Raw genomic sequence first — 20,073 nt, forward strand, 5'->3', positions numbered from 1 at the left:
AAACACCTGAAAACAAAGTACATGTCCTCTCTTCTGTAAAGTGTCAAATACTTAGAAGAATGCCACATCTCACAGGCATTAGTATTGTTCATAACCACTCATTCCCATAATTGCTTTGTGGGTTTTGTTTTTGTTTTTGTTTTTTTAAACAACTTTATTCAGATAAAGTTCACAAACCATACAATTCACATTTAAAATATAATTCAGTGGTTTTTAGTATATTCACCACAACATCACAGTATCAGTTTTAGAACATTTTTAGCCCCAGAAAAAACGTTGTACCATTAGTAGTAACTCCCCTTTTCCCGTCAGCTCCCCCAGCTCTAGGCAACCACCAATATTTTCTGCCCCTGTGGACATGCCTATTCTGGACACTTCATGTTAATGAAATCATACAATATGTGGTCCTTTGTGATTGGATTCTTGTACTGATCATAACGTTCATCAATGTTGTAGCATTTATCAGTACTTCTTTCTTTTTATTGCCAAATAATATCCTATTGTGTGGATATACCTCATTTAGTTTATCTCTTCATTAACTGATAGACTTTGGTGGATTTTATGAATAATGCTGCTGTGAACATTCCTGTGTAATTTCTTGTATGGACTTATTTTCATTTCTCTCAGGTATATCTAAAGTATATAGCTGTATCATATGGTATTTAAATATTTAACTTTTCGAGGAACTACAAGATGGTTTTCTAAAGTCACAACATTTTACAGTCCCACCAGTGATGTATGAGGGTTCAACTTCTTTGCATCCTTGCCAAATTGTGTTATTTTCAGTTGCTTTTATTATAGCCATCCGAATGGGTATGAGATGTGGTATCTTATAGTGGGTGGGTTTTTTTTTTTTTTTTAAGTAAAGCAGTTTATTTATACACCATACAATCCAATGATACTGAGCATCTTTTCATGTGCTTACTACCATCTGTATATCTTTTTTGAAAAATATCTACTCAAATCCTTACCCACTAAAAAATTTTGGTCATCTTTTTATTAATGAATTGTAAGAGTTGTTTATATATTTTTCGATTCTTTTTTTAAAAATAAACCAATTTTATTGATACATATTAATAAAGCATACAGTTCATCCAAAGGATACAATTAATGTCATTTGGTATAATCACATAGTTGTGCATTCATCACTTCAGTCATTATTAGAGCATTTTCATTACTTCAGTAATAATAATATAATAATAATGAAATACAAAAAATTCATCATCTCCCAAACTCTTTATGCTTCCACTGTTGTACATAGCTGCTATGTTGTCGCAAAATGAATTGTGCTTTTGAACTGTGAATTTTAAATCATTATCACTAGGCTCAAACACATCTTTATTAATCAAAATAGGAATTATTACAATCAATACATTTTTGCCAAGGAGAAATAAGTTTGTTTAGTCCTGTAGAATAAAAAGCCATGCTTCAGGATTCGACGAACTCTTGGAAAGTATTTTCTGCATCCTGCTAGTTGTAGAAGCATTTTTCCTGCAAAAAGTTGTTGAAATGCTTGAAAAACTGGTAGTCGGTTGGCAACAGGTCAGGTGAATATGGTAGATGAGGCAAAACTTCATAGCCCAATTTGTTCAACTTTTGAAATGTTGGTTGTGCAATGTGCGGTTGGGCATTGTTGTGTTGAAGAATTGGGCCCTTTCTGTTGACCAACACCAGCTGCAGGCATTGCAGTTTTCATTGCATCTCATCGATTTGCTGAGCATACTTCTCAGATGTAATGGTTTTGCCAGGATTCAGAAAGCTGTCATGGATCAGGCCAGCAAGACCACAAACAGTGCATGACCTTTTTTGGTGCAAGTTTGGCTTTGGAAAGTGCTTTGGAGCTTCTTCTTGGCCCAACTACTGAGCTGATCGTCACCAGTTGTTGTATTAAATCCACTTTTTTTTTTTAACAGTTGATATATGTATATTTAGTAAATCCACTTTTTACCACATGTCACCATCCAATGGAGAAATGGTTTGTTATTGTTGCATAGAATAAGAAAAGACAACTCTTCAAAATGATGATTTTTAAAAATTTTCAGTAGGACATGAGGCACCCACTTGCTGAGCTTTTTTGCCTTTCCAATTTACTTCAAATGCCAAATGACTGTAGAATGGCCGACATTGAGTTCTTCGGCAACTTCTCTGTAGTTGTAAGAAGATCAGCTTCAATGATTGCTCTCAATTGGTCATTGTCAGCTTCCAATGGTTGGCCACTACACTCCTCATCTTCAAGGCTCTCATCTCCTTTGCAAAACTTCTTGAATCACCACTGCACTGTACGTTTGTTAGCAGTTCCTGGGCCAATGTGTGGTTGATGTTGCGAGTTGTCTCCACTGCTGTACGACCCATCTTGAACTCAAATAAGAAAATCAAATGGGCTTTTTGTCTAACATAATTTCCATAGTCTAAAATAAATATAAAACAGCAAGTAATAATTCATTAGTGGGAAGTGGATTTGGCTCAACTGATAGAGCATTCGCCTACCATATAGGAGGTCCAGGGTTCAAATCCAGGGCCTCCTGACCCATGTGGTGAGCTGGCCCACGCACAGTACTGCTGCACGCAAGGAGTGCCATGCCACACAGGGGCACCCCCCACGTAGGGGAGCCCCACACACAAGGAGTGCGCCCTGCAAGGAGAGCCGCCCTGTGAGAAAAAGCACAGCCTGCCCAGGAGTGGCACTGCTCACATGGAGAGCTGATGCAGCAAGGTGATGCAACAAAAAGAGGCACAGATTCCCGGTGCCACTGACAAGAATGCAAGTGGACCCTGAAGAACACACAGCATATGGACACAGAGAGCAGACAAGGGGTGGCGGGAATAAATCATTAAAAAAAAAAAAACTACCAGACTTTATTAAAAATAAAGTCACTAGCAAAATAACATAAAGCAAGAAATGCACATTAAAATGATGCATAACATAACCACATTTAAGAATGTATGCCAATATCAAATGGTAAATTTCAACAATGCAAAATCACAATTACTTTTGCACCAATGTAATATTTCTGTCTATTCTTGCTTTTTAATTAATTTATTTAAAAGTAGTTTTATTGAAATATATTCACATACTGTACAATCTATACAAAGCATATAATCAATGGTGTTTAGTATAATCATAGTTCATCAACACAAAAAATTTTAGAGCAATTTCATTACTCCAGAAAGAAAAATTCCATACCCATTAGCAGTCATCTCTCAATCTCTGTATCCTTACCCAGTCCTACATAACCACTAATCTAATTTCATCTTTATAAATTGATTTATATTTACATTTTATATAAATGGAATCATACAATATGTAGTACTTTGTGTCTGGTTTTTTTCACTTAGCATAATGTATTTTTTTTCTCTGATATTAGCATCTTGTAACATTAACATATATTTCTTTTTTTTTTTAAGATTTATTTTATTTGTCTCCCCTTCCCCCCCCCCCACCCCGTTGTCTGCTCTCTGTGTCCATTCACTGTGTGTTCCTCTGTGTCCACTTAACATTCTTGTTATGCGGCCGCTGGGAAACTATGTCGCTTTTTTGCTGTGTCATATTGCTGCATCAGTTCTCTGTGTGTGTGTGGCACCACTTCTGGGCAGACTGCGCTTTTTTTGCATGGGGTGGCTCTCCTTGCAGGGTGTGTTCCTTGTGTGAGGGGCTCCCCTATGCAGGGGACACCCCTGCATGTCAGGGCACTCCTTGCACACAGCAGCACTGCACATGGGCCAACTCACCACATGGGTCAGGAGGCCCTGGGTATCGAACCCTGGAACCTCCATATAGTAGGTGGTCACTCTATCAGTTGAGCCACAACTGCTTCCCTATTTCAGTTTCAGAGAAAAACTGTCTTAATATATGCAGTATGTCCCATATTCATAATGTTGGTTACAAACATTGTTATGCTTTCACCATTTCTGTTCATTTCCAAAGATCAACACACATCTTTTTTACCAGTTCTGCCAAGATAACCCTCAGCTTTTAACCTCATTCTATTAATATTTTCTGGTGACCCATATTCAAATTAGTAACTCCATGAGATTACACAATATATTTAGTTCATAGTAGTACAGTCATACTGTGTTTGTCCTTTTGTGTCTGGCTTGCTTCACTCAGCATAATGTCCTCCAGGTTCATCTATGTTGTCATATGCTTTATGACTTCATTTCTTCTTATACCTGATAATATTCTATCATGTGAATACAGTTTGTGTATCCGTTCTTTGGTTGATGGACACTTGAGTTGTTTCCAACTTTTGGTAATCATAAATAACGCTGCTATGAACATTGGTATGCAAAAGTATGAACTGCTCTCAGTTCTCAGGGGTATGTACCCAGTAGTATTATTGCAGGGTCACGTGGCAAGTCTATATTCAACTTCTTTAGGAACTTCCAAACAGTCCACAGTGGTACCATTCTACATTCCCACAAAGAGTGGATAAAGCATTTGTATCTTTCCACATCCTCTCCAATACATGAAGTTGTCTGTCTTTTTAATAGTTGTATTCTGACAGATTATTTTATTTTTTTGTAAACATCTAATGGCTGAGCATCAGGTGGTTGAACTAATGGGCAGATGAATAGGGGTTGAAGAAACTAGGTTGGAAGCAGAGGGGCAAGTGTGGTGATGTATCATATTGAAAAAGTCAGAAGCAATGGGAAAGAGTTTTCAAAGAAAGGATTCAGCTATATGCCATTCCCTAGTAAGGGACCATGACATTATATTGGGCTTCAAATTTCGGGGAGTTCTGGATCACAGAGTGTTTCAACAATGGCAATGGAGGGATACTGGTATGGGATACCAATGACAGATGATATATGACTGACAGGGAGCTGTACAGAACATATGTCCAGGGTGCATGGTAATGTTTGGATATACTCATAGTGGCAACAATTAAAAACCACAGTAGGGGGGGTACTGAGTTCCCGGCCAGTGGTGCTCTGTCGTGGTCCCTAGGGGAGCAGCGACAGTCTCCCAGGTACAGTGGTGGGGACCGGGAGGGAGTGAGGGTTCAACAGTGAGCCCCTGATACTAATGACTATGCTTGTGAGCTGATAAACCCAAAATAATAACAAGGCCTAGAGCAACTTTGTGCCTGGGAATTTCCTTCTGTCAGCCTTCATGTTACTCAAATGTGGCCAGTCTCGAAGCCAAACTCAGCATGTAAATGCAATGCCTTCCCCCCAGCGTGGGACATGACACCCGGGGATGAGCCTCCCTGGCAACGAGGGACCACTATCAACTACCAACTGATGATGCAACTGGAAAATGACCTTATATGGAAGGTTCAATGCGGATCAGCAGAATATCCATGTCTACATAAAATACCATGACTTTAAAATGCTGTTTGACCTAAAGTAAGGGGGAAATGGAAAGGAGAAATGAGTTTATATGGCTACGAGTTTCTAAAAAAGAGTCTGGAGGCTGGCAGAAGGTTTGCCCTCATGCACAACTGAGCAGAGTCAGAGAGACAGATAAAGCAGATACAACCCCCAGATATTGGTTCCTTTGAGGGCTAAAGAGACCCGTGGGAGTTATGGTCATGGCTGATGGGGTTAACTACCAGGGCAGATGGCCCCTCTTTGGAAATGGTGTTTATGTGTGATGAATCTGGACTCAGATGGGATCTCCCTTCATAAGACTTTCATGCTAATGTGCTGGAGGTGCAGTTAATGTTGGGGTTTAAGATATATTTAGGGGATTTGAATCTCTGGACTGACAATGTGATAGCCAGATCCTGAGCCTCAACAGACTCCAGCACCTACAATCTGATTTATTGGACTTACCACACTCAGCTAAGATGGAGGTGAAGAAGGACAACCACCACACCATGGAGCCTAGAGTGATTACAACTGAAAATGGGAGGATTGCATCCAGCATCCAGGTGGAATCTGAGCCTCCTCTTGACATAAAGGTGCAATGGACACAACCAATCCAGTGTCCACATAGAAGAGGTGGCATTGGATTGGGAAAAGTGGACATAATGGACAAAGGGTATGGGGAAAGGCAGGAAGAGATGAGAGGTGGAGGCATCTTCGGGACATGGAGCTGCCCTGGATGGTGCTTCAGAGGTAATCACCGGACATTGTAAATCCTCACAGGGCCTACATGATGGAATAGAGGAGAGTATGGGCCATGATGTGAACCAATGTATATGAGGTGCAGAGGTGCCCAAAGATGTACTTACCAAATCCAATGGATGTGTCATGATGATGGGAACGAGTGTTGTTGGGGGGGGGGGAGAGGGGGGGTGGGGGGGTGGGGTTGAATGGGACCTCACATATATATTTTTAATGTAATATTATTACAAAGTCAATAAAAAATAAAAAAATTAAATAAATAAAAAAAAAAAAAAAAAAAAGAAAGGATTCAGGCCCCACCCAATCTTTCTTTGATGTTCTGCCAGCTTTTTTCAGAATCGCGCACTCATTCACCTTGACCTAGACCTCTGGCTTTCACCAATATGAGGAAAGTACTTTGATCTGCTTAAAAACAGGGTCTTGGCATGGTGGTGGTTTCAAAAGTTTTCTTGGCTGACAGTTCTTGCAAGCTACCAAACACAGAGGCTCTTGAGGTCCTGCTGATACTGGCTCCAGGAGCAGCATCTTTGTGAGAGCTTGAGAAGCCGTCAAATAATTCTTTCACTTTTTAAAATAATAACATTTGTTTGCCTATATTAGATTTGTTTTTTAAAAAAACAAATCAATCTTTTTGATACATATTAATAATGCATCCAGTTCATCCAAAGTGTACAATCAGGGATAGTTGGTATAATCAGATAGTTGTTCCTTTATCACCTCAAGCACCATTAGAGCATTTTCATTATTTCAGTAATAAAAAGCAAAATAACAAGAAATTTCTTAACCCCTCAATCTCTCTATGCTTCCCCTGCTGTAGCTTCTATTTCTGGCTATTCTTGTACAATTACTTATATATTTATTAAGCAGTTTTATTGAAATTTATTTATATACCATATTATCTATACAAAGTGTATAATCAATGGCTTTTAGTGTAATCACAGTGTTGTTTGGTTTGTCAAAAACCAGTTGGCAGTAGAGATGTGAGAGTTCACTTTTGGACTCTCAATTCTATGCCACTGATCGATGTGTCTTTCTTTTTGCCAATACCATGCTATTTTGACCACTGTAGTTTTGTAACTTGTTTCAAGGTCAGGCAGTGAAATTCCTTCTATGTCGCTCTTCCTTTTTAGAATGCTTTTGGCTATTTGGGTGAACTTTCCCTTCCAAATGAATTTGATAATTGCCTTTTCTGTTTCTGTAAAGTAGGCTATTGGAATTTTGATTGGAATTGCTTTGGCTCTGTAAGGATTGATATCTTCATGATATTTAGTCTTCTGATCCAGGAACAGGAATGTCTTTCGTTTGTTTAGGTCTTCTTTGATTTGTTTTAGCATTGTTTTGTAGTTTCCTGAATATAAGTTCTGTATTTCTTCTTTATTTCTTTTTTTTTTCTGTTATACTTCTTTGGTTAAATTGTTTCCTAGATACTTGTGTCTTTTTGTTACTATCTTTTGGAGTGTTTTTGTCAAGAAAGGGTGCTGTATTTTGTCAAATGCCTTCTTTGCATCAATTGAGGTGGTCATGTGATTTTTCTTCTTCAGTTTATCAATGTGATTTTTTACACTAATTTGATTTTCTTCTATTGAACCACCCTTGCATACCTGGGATAAAATCCACTTGTTCATGATGTATGATTCCTTTAATGTAATTTTGGATTTGGTTTGCAAGTATTTTGTTGAGGATTTTGACATCTATATCCATTAGAGATATTGGACTGTAGTTTTATTTTTTCATAGTATCTTTATCTGGTTTTGATATTAGGGTGATGTTGGCTTTATAGAACGAGTTTGGTAGCATTCTTTCCTGTTCAGTTTTTTGGAAGAGCTTGAGCAAGATATTGGTATTAGTTCATCTTTGAATGGTTGGTGGGATTTACCTGTGAGGCCATCTGGTCCCGGGCTTTTCTTCTTTGGGAAGTTTTTGATGACTGTTTCAATCTCTTCACTTGTGATTGGTTTGTTGAGATCTTGTATTTCTTCTAGGGTCAGTGTAGATGCTTCGTTGTTTCTAGGGATTTGTCCATCTTGTCTACATTGTCTAATTTTGTGGCATACAGTTCTTCGTAGTATTCTCTTATGATCTTTCTTACATTGCAGAGTCAGTGGTAATATCTTCCCTCTCATTTTTGATTTTATTTATGTGTGTCTTCTCTCTTTTTTCCTTTGTCAGTCTAGCTAAATATTTGTTGATTTTGTTATCTTCTCAAAGAACCAACCGTTGGTATTGTTGATTTTCCCTATTTTGTTTTGTTTTGTTTTCAATTTTATTTATTTCTGCTGATCTTTTTGATTTCTTTCCTTCAGCTTGTTTTAGGATTAATTTGCTATTTTTCTAGATCTCCAGGTGTGCAATTAGATCTTCAATTTTAGCTCTTTCTTCTTTTTTAATGTAAGCATTGAGGGCCATAAATTTCCCTCTCAGCACTGCCTTTGTGGTATCCCATAGATTTGTTTTTTTTTTTTTTAAGATTTATTCATTTATTTCTCTCCCCCCCCCCCACACCAGTTGTCTGTTCTCTGTGTCTGTTTGCTGCGTCTTCTTTGTCTGCTTCTGTTGTTGTCAACAGCACAGGAATCTGTGTTTCTTTTAGTTGCGTCATCTTGCTGCGTCATCTCTCTGTGTGTGCGGCGCCATTCCTGGGCAGGCTGCCCTTTCTTTTGCGCTGGGTGGCTCTCCTTACAGGGCGCACTCCTTGCGCATGGAGCTCCCCTACGCGGGGGACACCCCTGGGTGGCAGGGCACTCCTTGCGTACATCAGCACTGCGCATGGGCCAGCTCCACACGGATCAAGGAGGCCCGGGGTTTGAACCACAGACCTCCCATGTGGTAGACGGATGCCTTAACTACTGGGCCAAGTCCGCTTCCCCTCCCATAGGTTTTGATATGTTGTGTTCTCATTTTCATTCATCTCAAGATATTGCTGAATTCTCTTGCAATTTCTTCTTTGACCTACTGATTATTTAAAAGAGTGTTGTTTAATCTCCATATATTTGTGTATTTTCTGTCCATTATTGATTTCCAGCTTCATTTCCTTATGATCAGAGAAAGTATTTTGTATAATTTCAGTCTTTATAAATTTATTGGGACTTGTCTTGTGACCCAACTTATGATCTGTCTTAGAGAAGGATCCTTGAGTACTTGAAAAGAATGTATATCCTGCTGTTTGGGGGTGTAATGCTTTATAAATGTCTGTTAGGTCTAGTTCATTCACCTTATTATCCAAGCTCTCTCTTTCTTTCTTTATCCTCTGTCCATATGGATGGTTTATCCCAATACTGAGAGTGATGTATTGAAGTCTCCAGCTATTACTGTAGAGATATCTATTTCTCCCTTCAACTTTGCCAGGCTGTGCCTCATGTATCTTTGGAAAGCCAGGTTAGGTGCATAAATATTTAGTCTAGTTGTTTCTTCTTGATGATTTTCCCCTTTTATTAATATATAATGACTTTCTTCATCCCTTGTAACAGTTTTGCATTTAAATCTATTTGTCCGATATTAGTATCTCTACTCCAGCTCTTTTTTGTTTACTATTTGCATGGAACACCTTTTTCCAACCCTCCACTTTTAACGTAGTTGTGTCCTTACTTCTGAGGTGAGACTCTTATGGACAGCGTATAGATGTGTCTTTTTTCTTTTCTTTACCACTCTTATCAGTCTATGTCTTTTTTTTTTTTTAGATTTGTTTTTATTTATTTCTCTTCCCTTCCCCCCTGCACCAGTTGTCTGTTCTTTGTCTCCATTCACTGTGTGTTCTTCTGTGTCTGCTTCTATTCTTGTCAGCAGCACCGGAAATCTGTTTCTTTTTGTTGCATCATCTTGCTGCATCAACTCTCTATGTGTGCGGCTGCCACTCCTGGGCAGGCTGAACTTTCTTTCGTACTGGGTGGCTCTCCTTACAGGGCGCACTCCTTGCGCGTGGGGCTCCCCTAAATGTGGGACACCCCTGTGTGGCATGGCACTCCTCGCTCCTCGCACATATCAGCACTGCATGTGGGCCAGCTCCACACGGTTCAAGGAGGCCCTGGGTTTGAACCATGGATGGACCTCCCATGTGGTAGCTAGACACTCTATCCATTGAGCCAAGTCTTTTTCCCAGTCTATGTCTTTTGAATGGGAGTTCAAGCCATTACCATTCAATGTTATTACTATGCAGGCATCATTTACTTCATCCATTTTGTCCTTTGGCTTTCTGTTGTCATATGTTACTGTTGTCTGTCTTTTTATCCTTTAATTTACCCTTCTAATAATTTTCATTTCCATATGCTTCTCTAAGTCTCTCACCCTTGTTTTTTCCTTTCAGCTTGCAGTAGTCCCTTTAGTATCTCTTGTAATTGTGGACTTCTGTTAAGACATTCTATCAGTTTTTGTTTGTCTGTGAAGACTTTGAACTCACCCTCATTTCCAAAGGACAGTTTTGCCTGATAAAGAATTCATGGCTGGCAGTTTTTCTCATTCAGTACTTTATTTATTTATTTATTTATTTATTTATTTATTTATTTATTTATTTATTTATTTATTTATTTATTTTTATTTCTCTCTCCTTCCCCACCCCCCCAGTTTGTCTGTTCTCTGTGTCTATTTGCTCTGTGTTCTTCTTTGTCTGCTTCTGTTGTTGTCAGCAGCACAGAAATCTGTGTTTCTTTTTGTTGCGTCGTCTTGTTGTGTCAGCTCTCCATGTGTGCAGCGCCATTCCTGGGCAGGCTGAACTTTCTTTCGCGCTGGGCAGCTCTCCTTACAGGGCGTACTCCTTGTGCATGGGGCTCCCCTATGCGGGGACACCCCTGCGTGGCATGGCACTCCTTGCACACATCGGCACTGTGTGTGGGCCAGCTCCACACGGATCAAGGAGGCCCGGGGTTGGAACCACGGACCTCCCATGTGGTAGACGCATGCCCTAACCACTGGGCCAAGTCTGCTTCCCATTGTTCAGTACTTTAAATACATCATACAACTTTCCTCTTGTTTTCATGATTTCTGATGAGTGGTTGGCACTTAAATCTTATCAAGGTTCTCTTATATGTGATGCTGTGCTTATTCTATTGCTCCTTTCAAAATCTTCTCTTTATCTCTGCTATTTTTTGTTCTGTATAGTAGGTTTCTCAGGATAGGTCTATTCAAAAGATTTATTCTTTTTGGGGTGTGTTGTCCTTCTTGGATATTGATATTATGTCCTTCATAAGCGTTGGGAGGTTTTTGGTAATTATTTCCTAAAATATTCTTTCTGTCCCTTTCCATTCTCTACTCTTTTTAGGAAACCTGATAATGCATATGTTTGTGCATATCATATTGTCATTCAATTCCCTGAGACTCTGTTCCATTTTTTCCTTTCTCTTCTCCTTTTTTTTTCCAGGTTAGATGTTCTGACTTCAAAACCACTAATTCTGTCTTCGAGCATTTCAAATGTACCCTTATGTGTCTCTAAGGTATTTTTTAATCTCATCTTTCGTGACTTACATTCACGTAAGGTTTGTTACTTTTCTTTGTAGGCTTTCATATTGTTCTTTATGCTCACTCGGTGTCTTCCTAATACTTTTATCTCTTTACTCATATTTTCTTTCAATTCTTTGATTTAGGAGAGTTGTGGGATTACCATTGATTAATTGTCTTAAATCCTGTATCTCTTTAGGATATTTGGTTTGTATTTTTGGCTGGGCCATCTCTTCCTGTTTGCTGGTATGGCTTTTAATTTTTTGCTGATGTTTAGACCTCTGATTTTATTGGTGAATTTACTCTGATGGCCAATTTCTCTCTCTTGCCTTTTTTTTAATTTAAAGCTCTTTTTTTACCCGCACAGTCCAGCTCTCTGGGGTGCAGATTTTCTTCCAGGAGTTAGGATACAGAGAGAACCAGAGGCATTTTTGTCCATGCAATTTCCAGACTGACCAGCACATGGTGCCTATTGGTGTACCTCTTCATGGAGAGGAAATCTCCATTTTCCTGTGTTTTGGTCTGGCCAGAACTGAGATCCAAAGCGGGCTCTGCTGACCGAATTCACTGAAGAAGATCCCCCATTCCCCCTTTCCTTTTCCCTTGTATCAGCTGACAGGAAAGAAGATGTCTGTTCTCTCAGTGAGCTGCAGCGAGCCAGGGATTTTATTCCAGCTTAATATCTTAGGGGTGGGGGAGATGAGCCCTTCCACGTGGTCACAAGTATTTGGTAACTCATGTTTGTTGTTTCGGGTTCTTCATCTCTCTCTTCCTCACCCTCCTGGGGGTAGTTTAGCACTGTCCTGATTTGCTGTCCTTCAGACAGCTTTTGGCTCATTCTCCATTGTTTTTGTGAGAGAGTTGAGCCCTGCCTCCCTAGTCCAACACCATCTTCCCACAATTGCTTCATTGTCATCTTGATGTCCTTTATCTCTTTAGCCATATAGTCTTTCAGTTAATTAATATGATTTTGGATATTTGAATGAATTTCATTGATTACTTGTCTCAAATCCTGTGTCTCATCTGGGGCTTCATATATTCCTTTGCTTGGGTCTTTTCTTACATTTTCTTAGGATGACTTATAATTTTTTGCTGATATCTAAGCATGTGATTATGATGGAGAATTTAATCTGATGCTCAATTTCTCTCTCTTTTGTAGAGATTTAGTGGCAAGAGGCTGTGTGTTACCACTGCTCTTTGATTCTTAGGTCAACCTGTTCTAGATCTTTAGGATTGTTGCTGTTAGTTCCTCAAATCTGGTATTTGGACCCTGTAATGGGTTGCAGACCCGCTTCCTTGGGCCTTGGGGAGAAAGGCTGTATAGACCAGAAAAATCCTCTCTTATTTATTTACTTTTGGTTTTCTCATGTGCAGTTCCTTCATCAGCCAACAAATGGCACTCTTTGGCAACCCTCTCAGTTCAAAGCCTTGCCAGAGTGTGTTCGATGTAATACCAACAGTATGAATGTGATAGAGGATCCTACCTGAAGGCTAAGGACCTCCTAATTCAAACTTTCTCAGGTTGTTCTCTAACCTTTGGCAGGCTCTTCTCTTTTCCCGGATAGGAATAATTCCACTCCTTTCTGTGTCCTCAATACCCAGCCTGAGTCAGTATGGAGGAGGGACTGAGAGGGTCATACCTCTGTAGTCTGGTGTCGGCTCCTAAGACAAACGATGGTATACCTCTGTAGTCTGGTGTCGGCTCCTAAGACAAACGATGGTGTGGCCCTACCCTGTCTAGAAGGGCTCCTGGGACACAGCATACCAAATTTATGGGTCAAAAACTGAGTCAGCCTTAGACTGAGTCCCTCTCTCTCCCATTTCCTGGAAGGTGGATCCCTGTGGCCCCTGTCTATAGCTGCTGGCCCTGAGGCCTGAGGGTGCGGGAGGAAACAGGCAGCTGCATATGTAGCTTTAACTTATGGTTTTGCTATCAAGATTCCTTTGTCCCTCGTTCTTAAGGGCAATGTCCAGCTTTCCCCTGGTGTCTTAAACCTTAGAACATTTTTTTCCAGGCTGTTTCTGCTTGTACTTTATCTATTTTTCTTGGAGAAGAGAGAGTCTTGTGTCTTTCTAGTTTCCCATCTTCTCAGAAGTCCTGTTTATATATTTTTCAATACACATCTTCTATCAGATAAATGATTTGTTAAAGTTTTCTTCCATTCGGTGGGTTGTCTTATCACTCTATTAATAGTGTCCTTTGAAACACAAAAGTTATTAATGTTGACAATGTTCCATAGATATTTTTTTTTCTTTAGTTTCTTGGGGTTTTGGTATATCTAAAACCTTAATCCAAAATCATGAAAATTATGCCGATTTTTTTCTTCTAACAGGGAAATTCTCTTTTAATGCTGGAATCACTTCCACTTTTAAGGGATTCAACTGATTGGGTTAAGCGTCACTCATTGCTGATGGCTATCTCCCTGACTGATGTAATTATAACCAGTTATCTATGATTTACCACTGCAGTAAAGTCAATGGTGACTGAAGTTCACAAATGCCCTTGTATTACAGTTAACCCAATGCTTTCCTGACCAAACAACTGGGCACAATTACCTGGCCAAGTTGACACAGTAGCTTAACCATTAAAATGGGTTTTAGAATAAACGTGTCAATTTCTTCTAAGAAGCCAGCTGGAATTTTGATAGGGATTGCCTCGATTCTGTAGATGAGTTTGTGAAGTGTTGCCCTCTTGACAATATTAAGTCTTCCCATTTATGAATATAGGATATCATTACATCTATTTAGGTTTTCTTTAATTTCTTTCAAAAATTTCTTGTGTTTTTCAGAGTATAGGTGTTATTCTTCTTTCATTAAAAGTATTCCTAAGTATTTTTATGCTATTATAAATGGAATTGTTTTCTTTCATTGTGGTAACATATATATAACATAAAATTTGCTGTTTAAACCATTTTAAGTGTACAATTCAGTGGCATCAATTACATTTACAATGTTGTGCTACCACACCAACACCTTTTCGCTCTTTCATCACTCCAACAGAAACTCTGTACCCATTAAGTAATAACATTTCACAGGTAAAATTTTCAGTCAAGTCTTGAAGCTCTATTAATTTTATTACATATAGTAATACAGTGTTCTTTTTCTTTTTCCTTTTTTTTTTTTGAGGTACTGGGGCCAGGGATTGAACCCTGGACCGTGTATGTGGAAAGCCAGCACACAACCACTGAGTCACATTGGTTCCCCTGAGTTGGTTTTTTTGTTTCTTTGCTCATTATTTATCTTTGTTTTCAGAAGGCACCAGGGACCAAACCCAGGACCTCCCACATGAGAAGCAGGTGTTACATCACTTGAGCCATATCCACTCACTATACCATTCTTTTCTTTTTTTCCCCGAAGATTTATTTATTTATTTATTTCTCTTCCCTCTCCCCCCCCCACGCCGGTTGTCTGTTCTCTCTGTCTGTTTACTGCGTCTTCTTTGTCCTCTTCTGTTGTTGTCAGTGGCATGGGAATCTGTGTTTCTTTTCGTTGTGTAATCTTGTTGCGTCAGTTCTCCATGTGTGCGGCACCATTCCTGGGCAGGCTGCACTTTCTTTTGCGCTGGGCGGCTCTCTTTATGGGGTGTACTCCTTGTGCGTGGGGCTCCCCTACGCGGGGGACACCCCTACGTGGCATGGCACTCCTTGTGCGCATCAGGACTGTGCATGGGCCAGCTCCACACTGGTCAAGGAAGCCCGGGGTTTGAACCGCGGACCTCCCATGTGGTAGACTGACACCCTAACCACTGGGCCAAGTCCACCGCCACTATAGCATTCTTTTTAACATCTGCCTAGTATTCAGTAGAATGCCCAAATCACAATTTACTTATTTTCCTAATGATATACATGAGGATATTACTAATATTTTTGCTCTGACATACTATGGTTTATAAATTTTTCCGTGTATAAATTTAGCACTTCTATGATTATATAAATTTTTAGTAATTTTGGGAAGCAGATTTGGCCCAACAGATAGGGCATCCACCTACCACATGGGAGGTCCAAGGTTCAAACCTAGGGCCTCCTGACCTGTGTGATGAGCTGGCCCACGCACAGTGCTGCCACGCGCAAGGAGTGCCGTGCCACTCGGGGATATCCTCCACATAGGGGAGCCCCACGCACAAGGAGTGCACCCTGTAAGGAGAGCCACCCACTGTGAAAAAAGTGCAGCCCACCCACAAATGGCACTGTGCACACACAGAGAACTGATGCAGCAAGATGGTGCAACAAAAAGAGACACAGATTCCCACAGAACACACAGCAAATGGACACAGAGAGCAGACAACTGGCGGGTGGGGGGGAGAGAAATAAATAAAATAAATAAATCTTTAAAAAAAAAAGTTAGTACTTCTGAATTACTAGGTCAAAGAAAACATTCTTTTGAATTTTGACCAATATTGCCAAATTATCCCTCAAATAGGTGTTTTGAAAACTTGTAACCCCAGCTTCATTGCAAAAGATATGTATTACCCCTGATTGTCTCTAACTACTGTGTATTATCTTAAGTTTTTTACTCTCTGCCAATCTGTTAAGTGACCAGGATCAAATGCAAGTATTCATATGTAGGTTTATATAAATCATTTTGATATAAATCATTTTCTTTTTTAGGTCTTTCTATTCACACTTTCCATGGGAACTTCTTTGTTCGATCAACAGACTTACTGTCTTTGCCCAATGTAAATCCAGATGCTGGGTATGCAGTACAGATGTCAGTAGAAGACAACCTTATTGACACTCAGCTGGTTTCTTTTCAGTCAGCACTCTTGTATACATCCAGCAAAGGTAAGATTTTTGATATAGTTACTTATTCTATGACTTGTGATGGACTCCCTCTTCTTAGGAGGCATTTTTTCATTCCTCTTAAGCAACCAGAGTATGCCTAATTATAAGAGCTTCGTGCTGCTCTTGTTGAAGCCAAGGTGTTTGGCACTTATTTTTCTAAAGTGTTTTATTTATTTGTTCATATAAAAAAATAGGTTCTGATGATACAGTTCTCAGTAAAACTGAGTAAAAAAATAAATCCCTGTCCCTGTTCTTGCATTCTATCCTCTGCTCTTTCCTTCTTCGCCCCCCGGTCTGGCCTTCTTCCCCCTGCCCATCCCCCAGCCCTACCTGTATCAACACATAAATAAACCTGGGGATATATAATTTGTAATGGGGAATTATAGTCTGTAAGTTGGTCCTCTTTATCACTTTTCAACCACTTCTCTACCTGGGACCCTTTATCTATTATTTTCTTCTATTTCTCTTCTCTCCATTACTTGATAAATTGCTTGCCTAATCCAAAAAAAAAAAAAAAATCCCTGTTCTCATAGAGCTTAAGTCTAGCAGGGCACATTGTTAATAAACAGGATGAATAAGCAAAATAATATTATGTTATATAGCAATAAGAGTTAAGGAGAAAAATAAAGCAGAGAGACAGGTTAGGGTGTGCTAGGGATGCTCCTTTAAGACAAGATAACCAAAGAAAATAAATGTTAAAAAAAAGAAAAGGTAACCAAGAAAAATACCACAGAGGTGATTTTTCAGTAAAATTTTGAAGGAACTCATGATGGAAGAGAGTGTAATATGTTTATTCCTAATTAATTTATGGTTTGTGTTTTGTTCTAAGGTGTAACATGAAGGTCGTTTAAATAAAGACTTTTATTTCAAAGATTCACCACTGTCATCCACTACCTATTTTATTTCCTTAAAAGTTTGTGCGAGTGTTTCTATGCTGTGTCTACCCAACATTTACAGCCTGTCCAAAATGTATAAAAAGCCTGTTATAGGGACATTTTAAAAGTCCTTTAATATTAGGAAAGTTCACTTTTTGTATAGTGGCTCTAATTAGTACAATTCACCTTATATGTAGAAGTAAGATGGATTTCTAACTTTAAATACCATTTTTTAGTCCTTTTTCTGCTCATTGATTTTTTTTTGTTCCCTCTCTGTCCATTCGCTGCGCATTCCGCTGTGTCTGCTTGTCTGACTTTGTTGCGTTATCTTGCTGAGCTAGCTCTCCATGGGCGTGGGCCAGCTTGCCTTCACAAGGAGACCCTGGAACGTGAACCCAGAGCCTCCCATATGGTTGACAGGAGCCCAATCAATTGAGCCACACCCACTTCCCTGCCCATTGATTTTTCTTAACTTTTTTTATTAATGTAGAATTTACATAAAGTAAAATCTATTATTTTTATTTTACAGTGCTACAAGTTTTAAAAGGCAAATATGATATAGCCACCACCACAATTAAGATACTCAGGAGAGCAGGTGTAGTTCAGTGGTTGAACACCTGCTTCCCACGTATGAGGTCCCAGATTCAATGCCTGGTACCTCCTGAAAAAAAAATTCCAAAAAAAAATTTGGGGGGTGGAAAAAAAAACAAGCAAAGATATAATCAAGGGAGCTGAGGTGGTGTAAGAGATTGAGCACCTCTCTCCCACTCTGGAAGGTCCCAGGATCAGTTCCTGGTGCCGCCTAAAGAGAAGACAAGCAGACAGAAGAACAAATACAGGATATAGAGTTAAGTGTTTAAAAAAAAATGTGGATATTGCCAGGTTGCTTTTCCAATTTGGGTTCCTATCAGCAGAATGTTTAAGTGCCCTTGTTCTTTGCAGCATCTGATTTTGCGTGTGGGTGTGGTTGGGGGTGGTAATAGTTGTTGCCTATATGATAGGCCAAACACTATATCTTTTTTCTTTTAGTTATCCTCATTTTTAAAATTAGAAAAGTTATATAAAAAATGTTATACATTTTTGCAGTCATAATTTTTTCTCTTTAGAAGTAGTTCTTGTGTGATCTATCTTTGGAAAAAAAGATAACAAAGTCTATTTCATCTAATAAAAACAACAAAAAAAGTAGTTTGTGAGTCATGGAAGAAATTATATCATTGATGTTGAGACTGTGGCCAAGGAAGTTGCTGAAGGCAGGGAGAGGGAAAAGGAGGTGTAATATGGGGGCATTTTTGGGACTTGGAGTTGTCCTGGTTGATATTGTAGGAACAGATGCAGGACATTGTATATCCTGTCATAACCCACTAAATGAACTGAGAGAGTGTAAACTGCAATATAAACTATAATCCAAGCTATGTTGCAGTGCTCCAGAATGTATTCATCAATTGTAATGAATATACCACACTAACGAAAGAAGTTGTTGATGTGGGAAAAGTGGGGAGTGTGGGGAGTGGGATGTATAGGAACCTCCTATATATATATATTTTTTATTATTCCCTCCTTGCAGCTTTTTTATTTTGCTTGCTGTCTGTTCTCTGTGTCCATTCGCTGTGCATTCCTTCTCTTGTCCCTTTATTCTTTGTTGTTTTATCCCCCCCCCCCCTTGTGGCTTGCTTGCTGTCTGCTCTCTGTGTCCATTTGCTGCATGCTCTTCTGTGTTTTTTGTTTGTCTCCCTTTTTCTTGCGTCACCCCGCTGAGTTGATTCTCCCCCGGCGCTTGCAGGCCAGCAGCACTCCGTGGCACCCAGCCGGTGGCTCTCCGAAGCATGCTGGTGAGCCTACCTTCACAAGGAGGTCCTGGGATCCGAACCCAGGGTAGCTGGGAGCCCAACTGTTTGAGCCATAGCTGCTGCCCTATATTTTTTAATGTAACATTTTATGTGATCTATGTATCTTTTTAAAATAAATAAAAAATATATTTTTTAAAAAGGCAATTTGTGGGAAGTGGATGTAGTTCAAGCAACAAGCAATTGGGCTCCCATCTAGCATATAGAGGTCCAGGGTTTAATTCCCAGGGCCTCCTGGTGAAAAGCAAGCTGGTTCGCACGGCAGGGTGGCCCATGCAAGAGTGTTGGCCCACGTGGAGAGCTGGCACAACATACTGACATAACAAAAAGAGACACAGAGGAGAGAAAATAAGAGATGCAGGGAAGCAGATTTGGCTCAACTGATAGAGTGTCCGCCTACCACATGGGAGGTTCAGGGTTCAAACCCTGGGCTTCCTGGTCCATGTGGTGAGCTGGCCCACGCACAGTGCTGATGTGCGCAAGGAGTGCCGTGCCACGCAGGGGTGTCCCCCATGGTAGGGACGCGCAAGGAGTGTTCCCTGCAAGGAGAACCACCCCGCGCAAAGAAAGCACAGCCTGCCCAGGAATGGCGCCACACACAGGGAGAGCTGATGCTACAGGATGACACAACAGGGGGGTGGGGGCGGTGGGGTTGAATGGGACCTCATTTTTTTTAATGTAATATTTTTTTTTTAAATGAATAAAAAAAAAAAAGATGACACAACAAAAAGGCAACACAGTTTCCCAATGCCACATGACGAGAATGCAGGTGGGCACAGAAAAACACACAGCTAATGAACACAGAGAGCAGACATGGGGGGGAAGGGGAGAGAAATAAATAAAATAAATCTTTAAAAAAATAATGATAAAAATAGGGTGGGTGGTATATGAGAATCCTGTGTTTTATACAGGACTGTTCTGTAAACCTACAACTTCTCTAATAAAGAGTAAAAAATAATGTTTTATACCATATACACGAACTCAAAAGTTTTATTACCAAAAAAAGTAAAACAACCAAAAAGTTCAGAAAGGAGATCTTTTAAAAACCTAGCATATTGGGAAGCAGATATGGCT

The 20,073-nt window shown here is 39.7% G+C and overlaps 1 protein-coding gene across 2 annotated transcripts in view; it reads left to right on the plus strand.

Moving 5' to 3' along the window:
* The window catches only part of SEC24A (SEC24 homolog A, COPII coat complex component), a 131,326-nt gene that overhangs the window by 85,900 nt on the left and 25,353 nt on the right, over positions 1-20,073 (plus strand). For both annotated transcript variants that reach the window (XM_058279000.2, XM_058278995.2), the window contains exon 16: positions 16,107-16,280. In XM_058279000.2, the coding sequence (XP_058134983.1) occupies positions 16,107-16,280 (174 nt within the window). The remainder of the gene's footprint in view (positions 1-16,106; positions 16,281-20,073) is intronic.

This window comes from Dasypus novemcinctus, chromosome 2 (assembly GCF_030445035.2).
Source record: "Dasypus novemcinctus isolate mDasNov1 chromosome 2, mDasNov1.1.hap2, whole genome shotgun sequence".
NCBI lineage: Eukaryota > Metazoa > Chordata > Mammalia > Cingulata > Dasypodidae > Dasypus > Dasypus novemcinctus.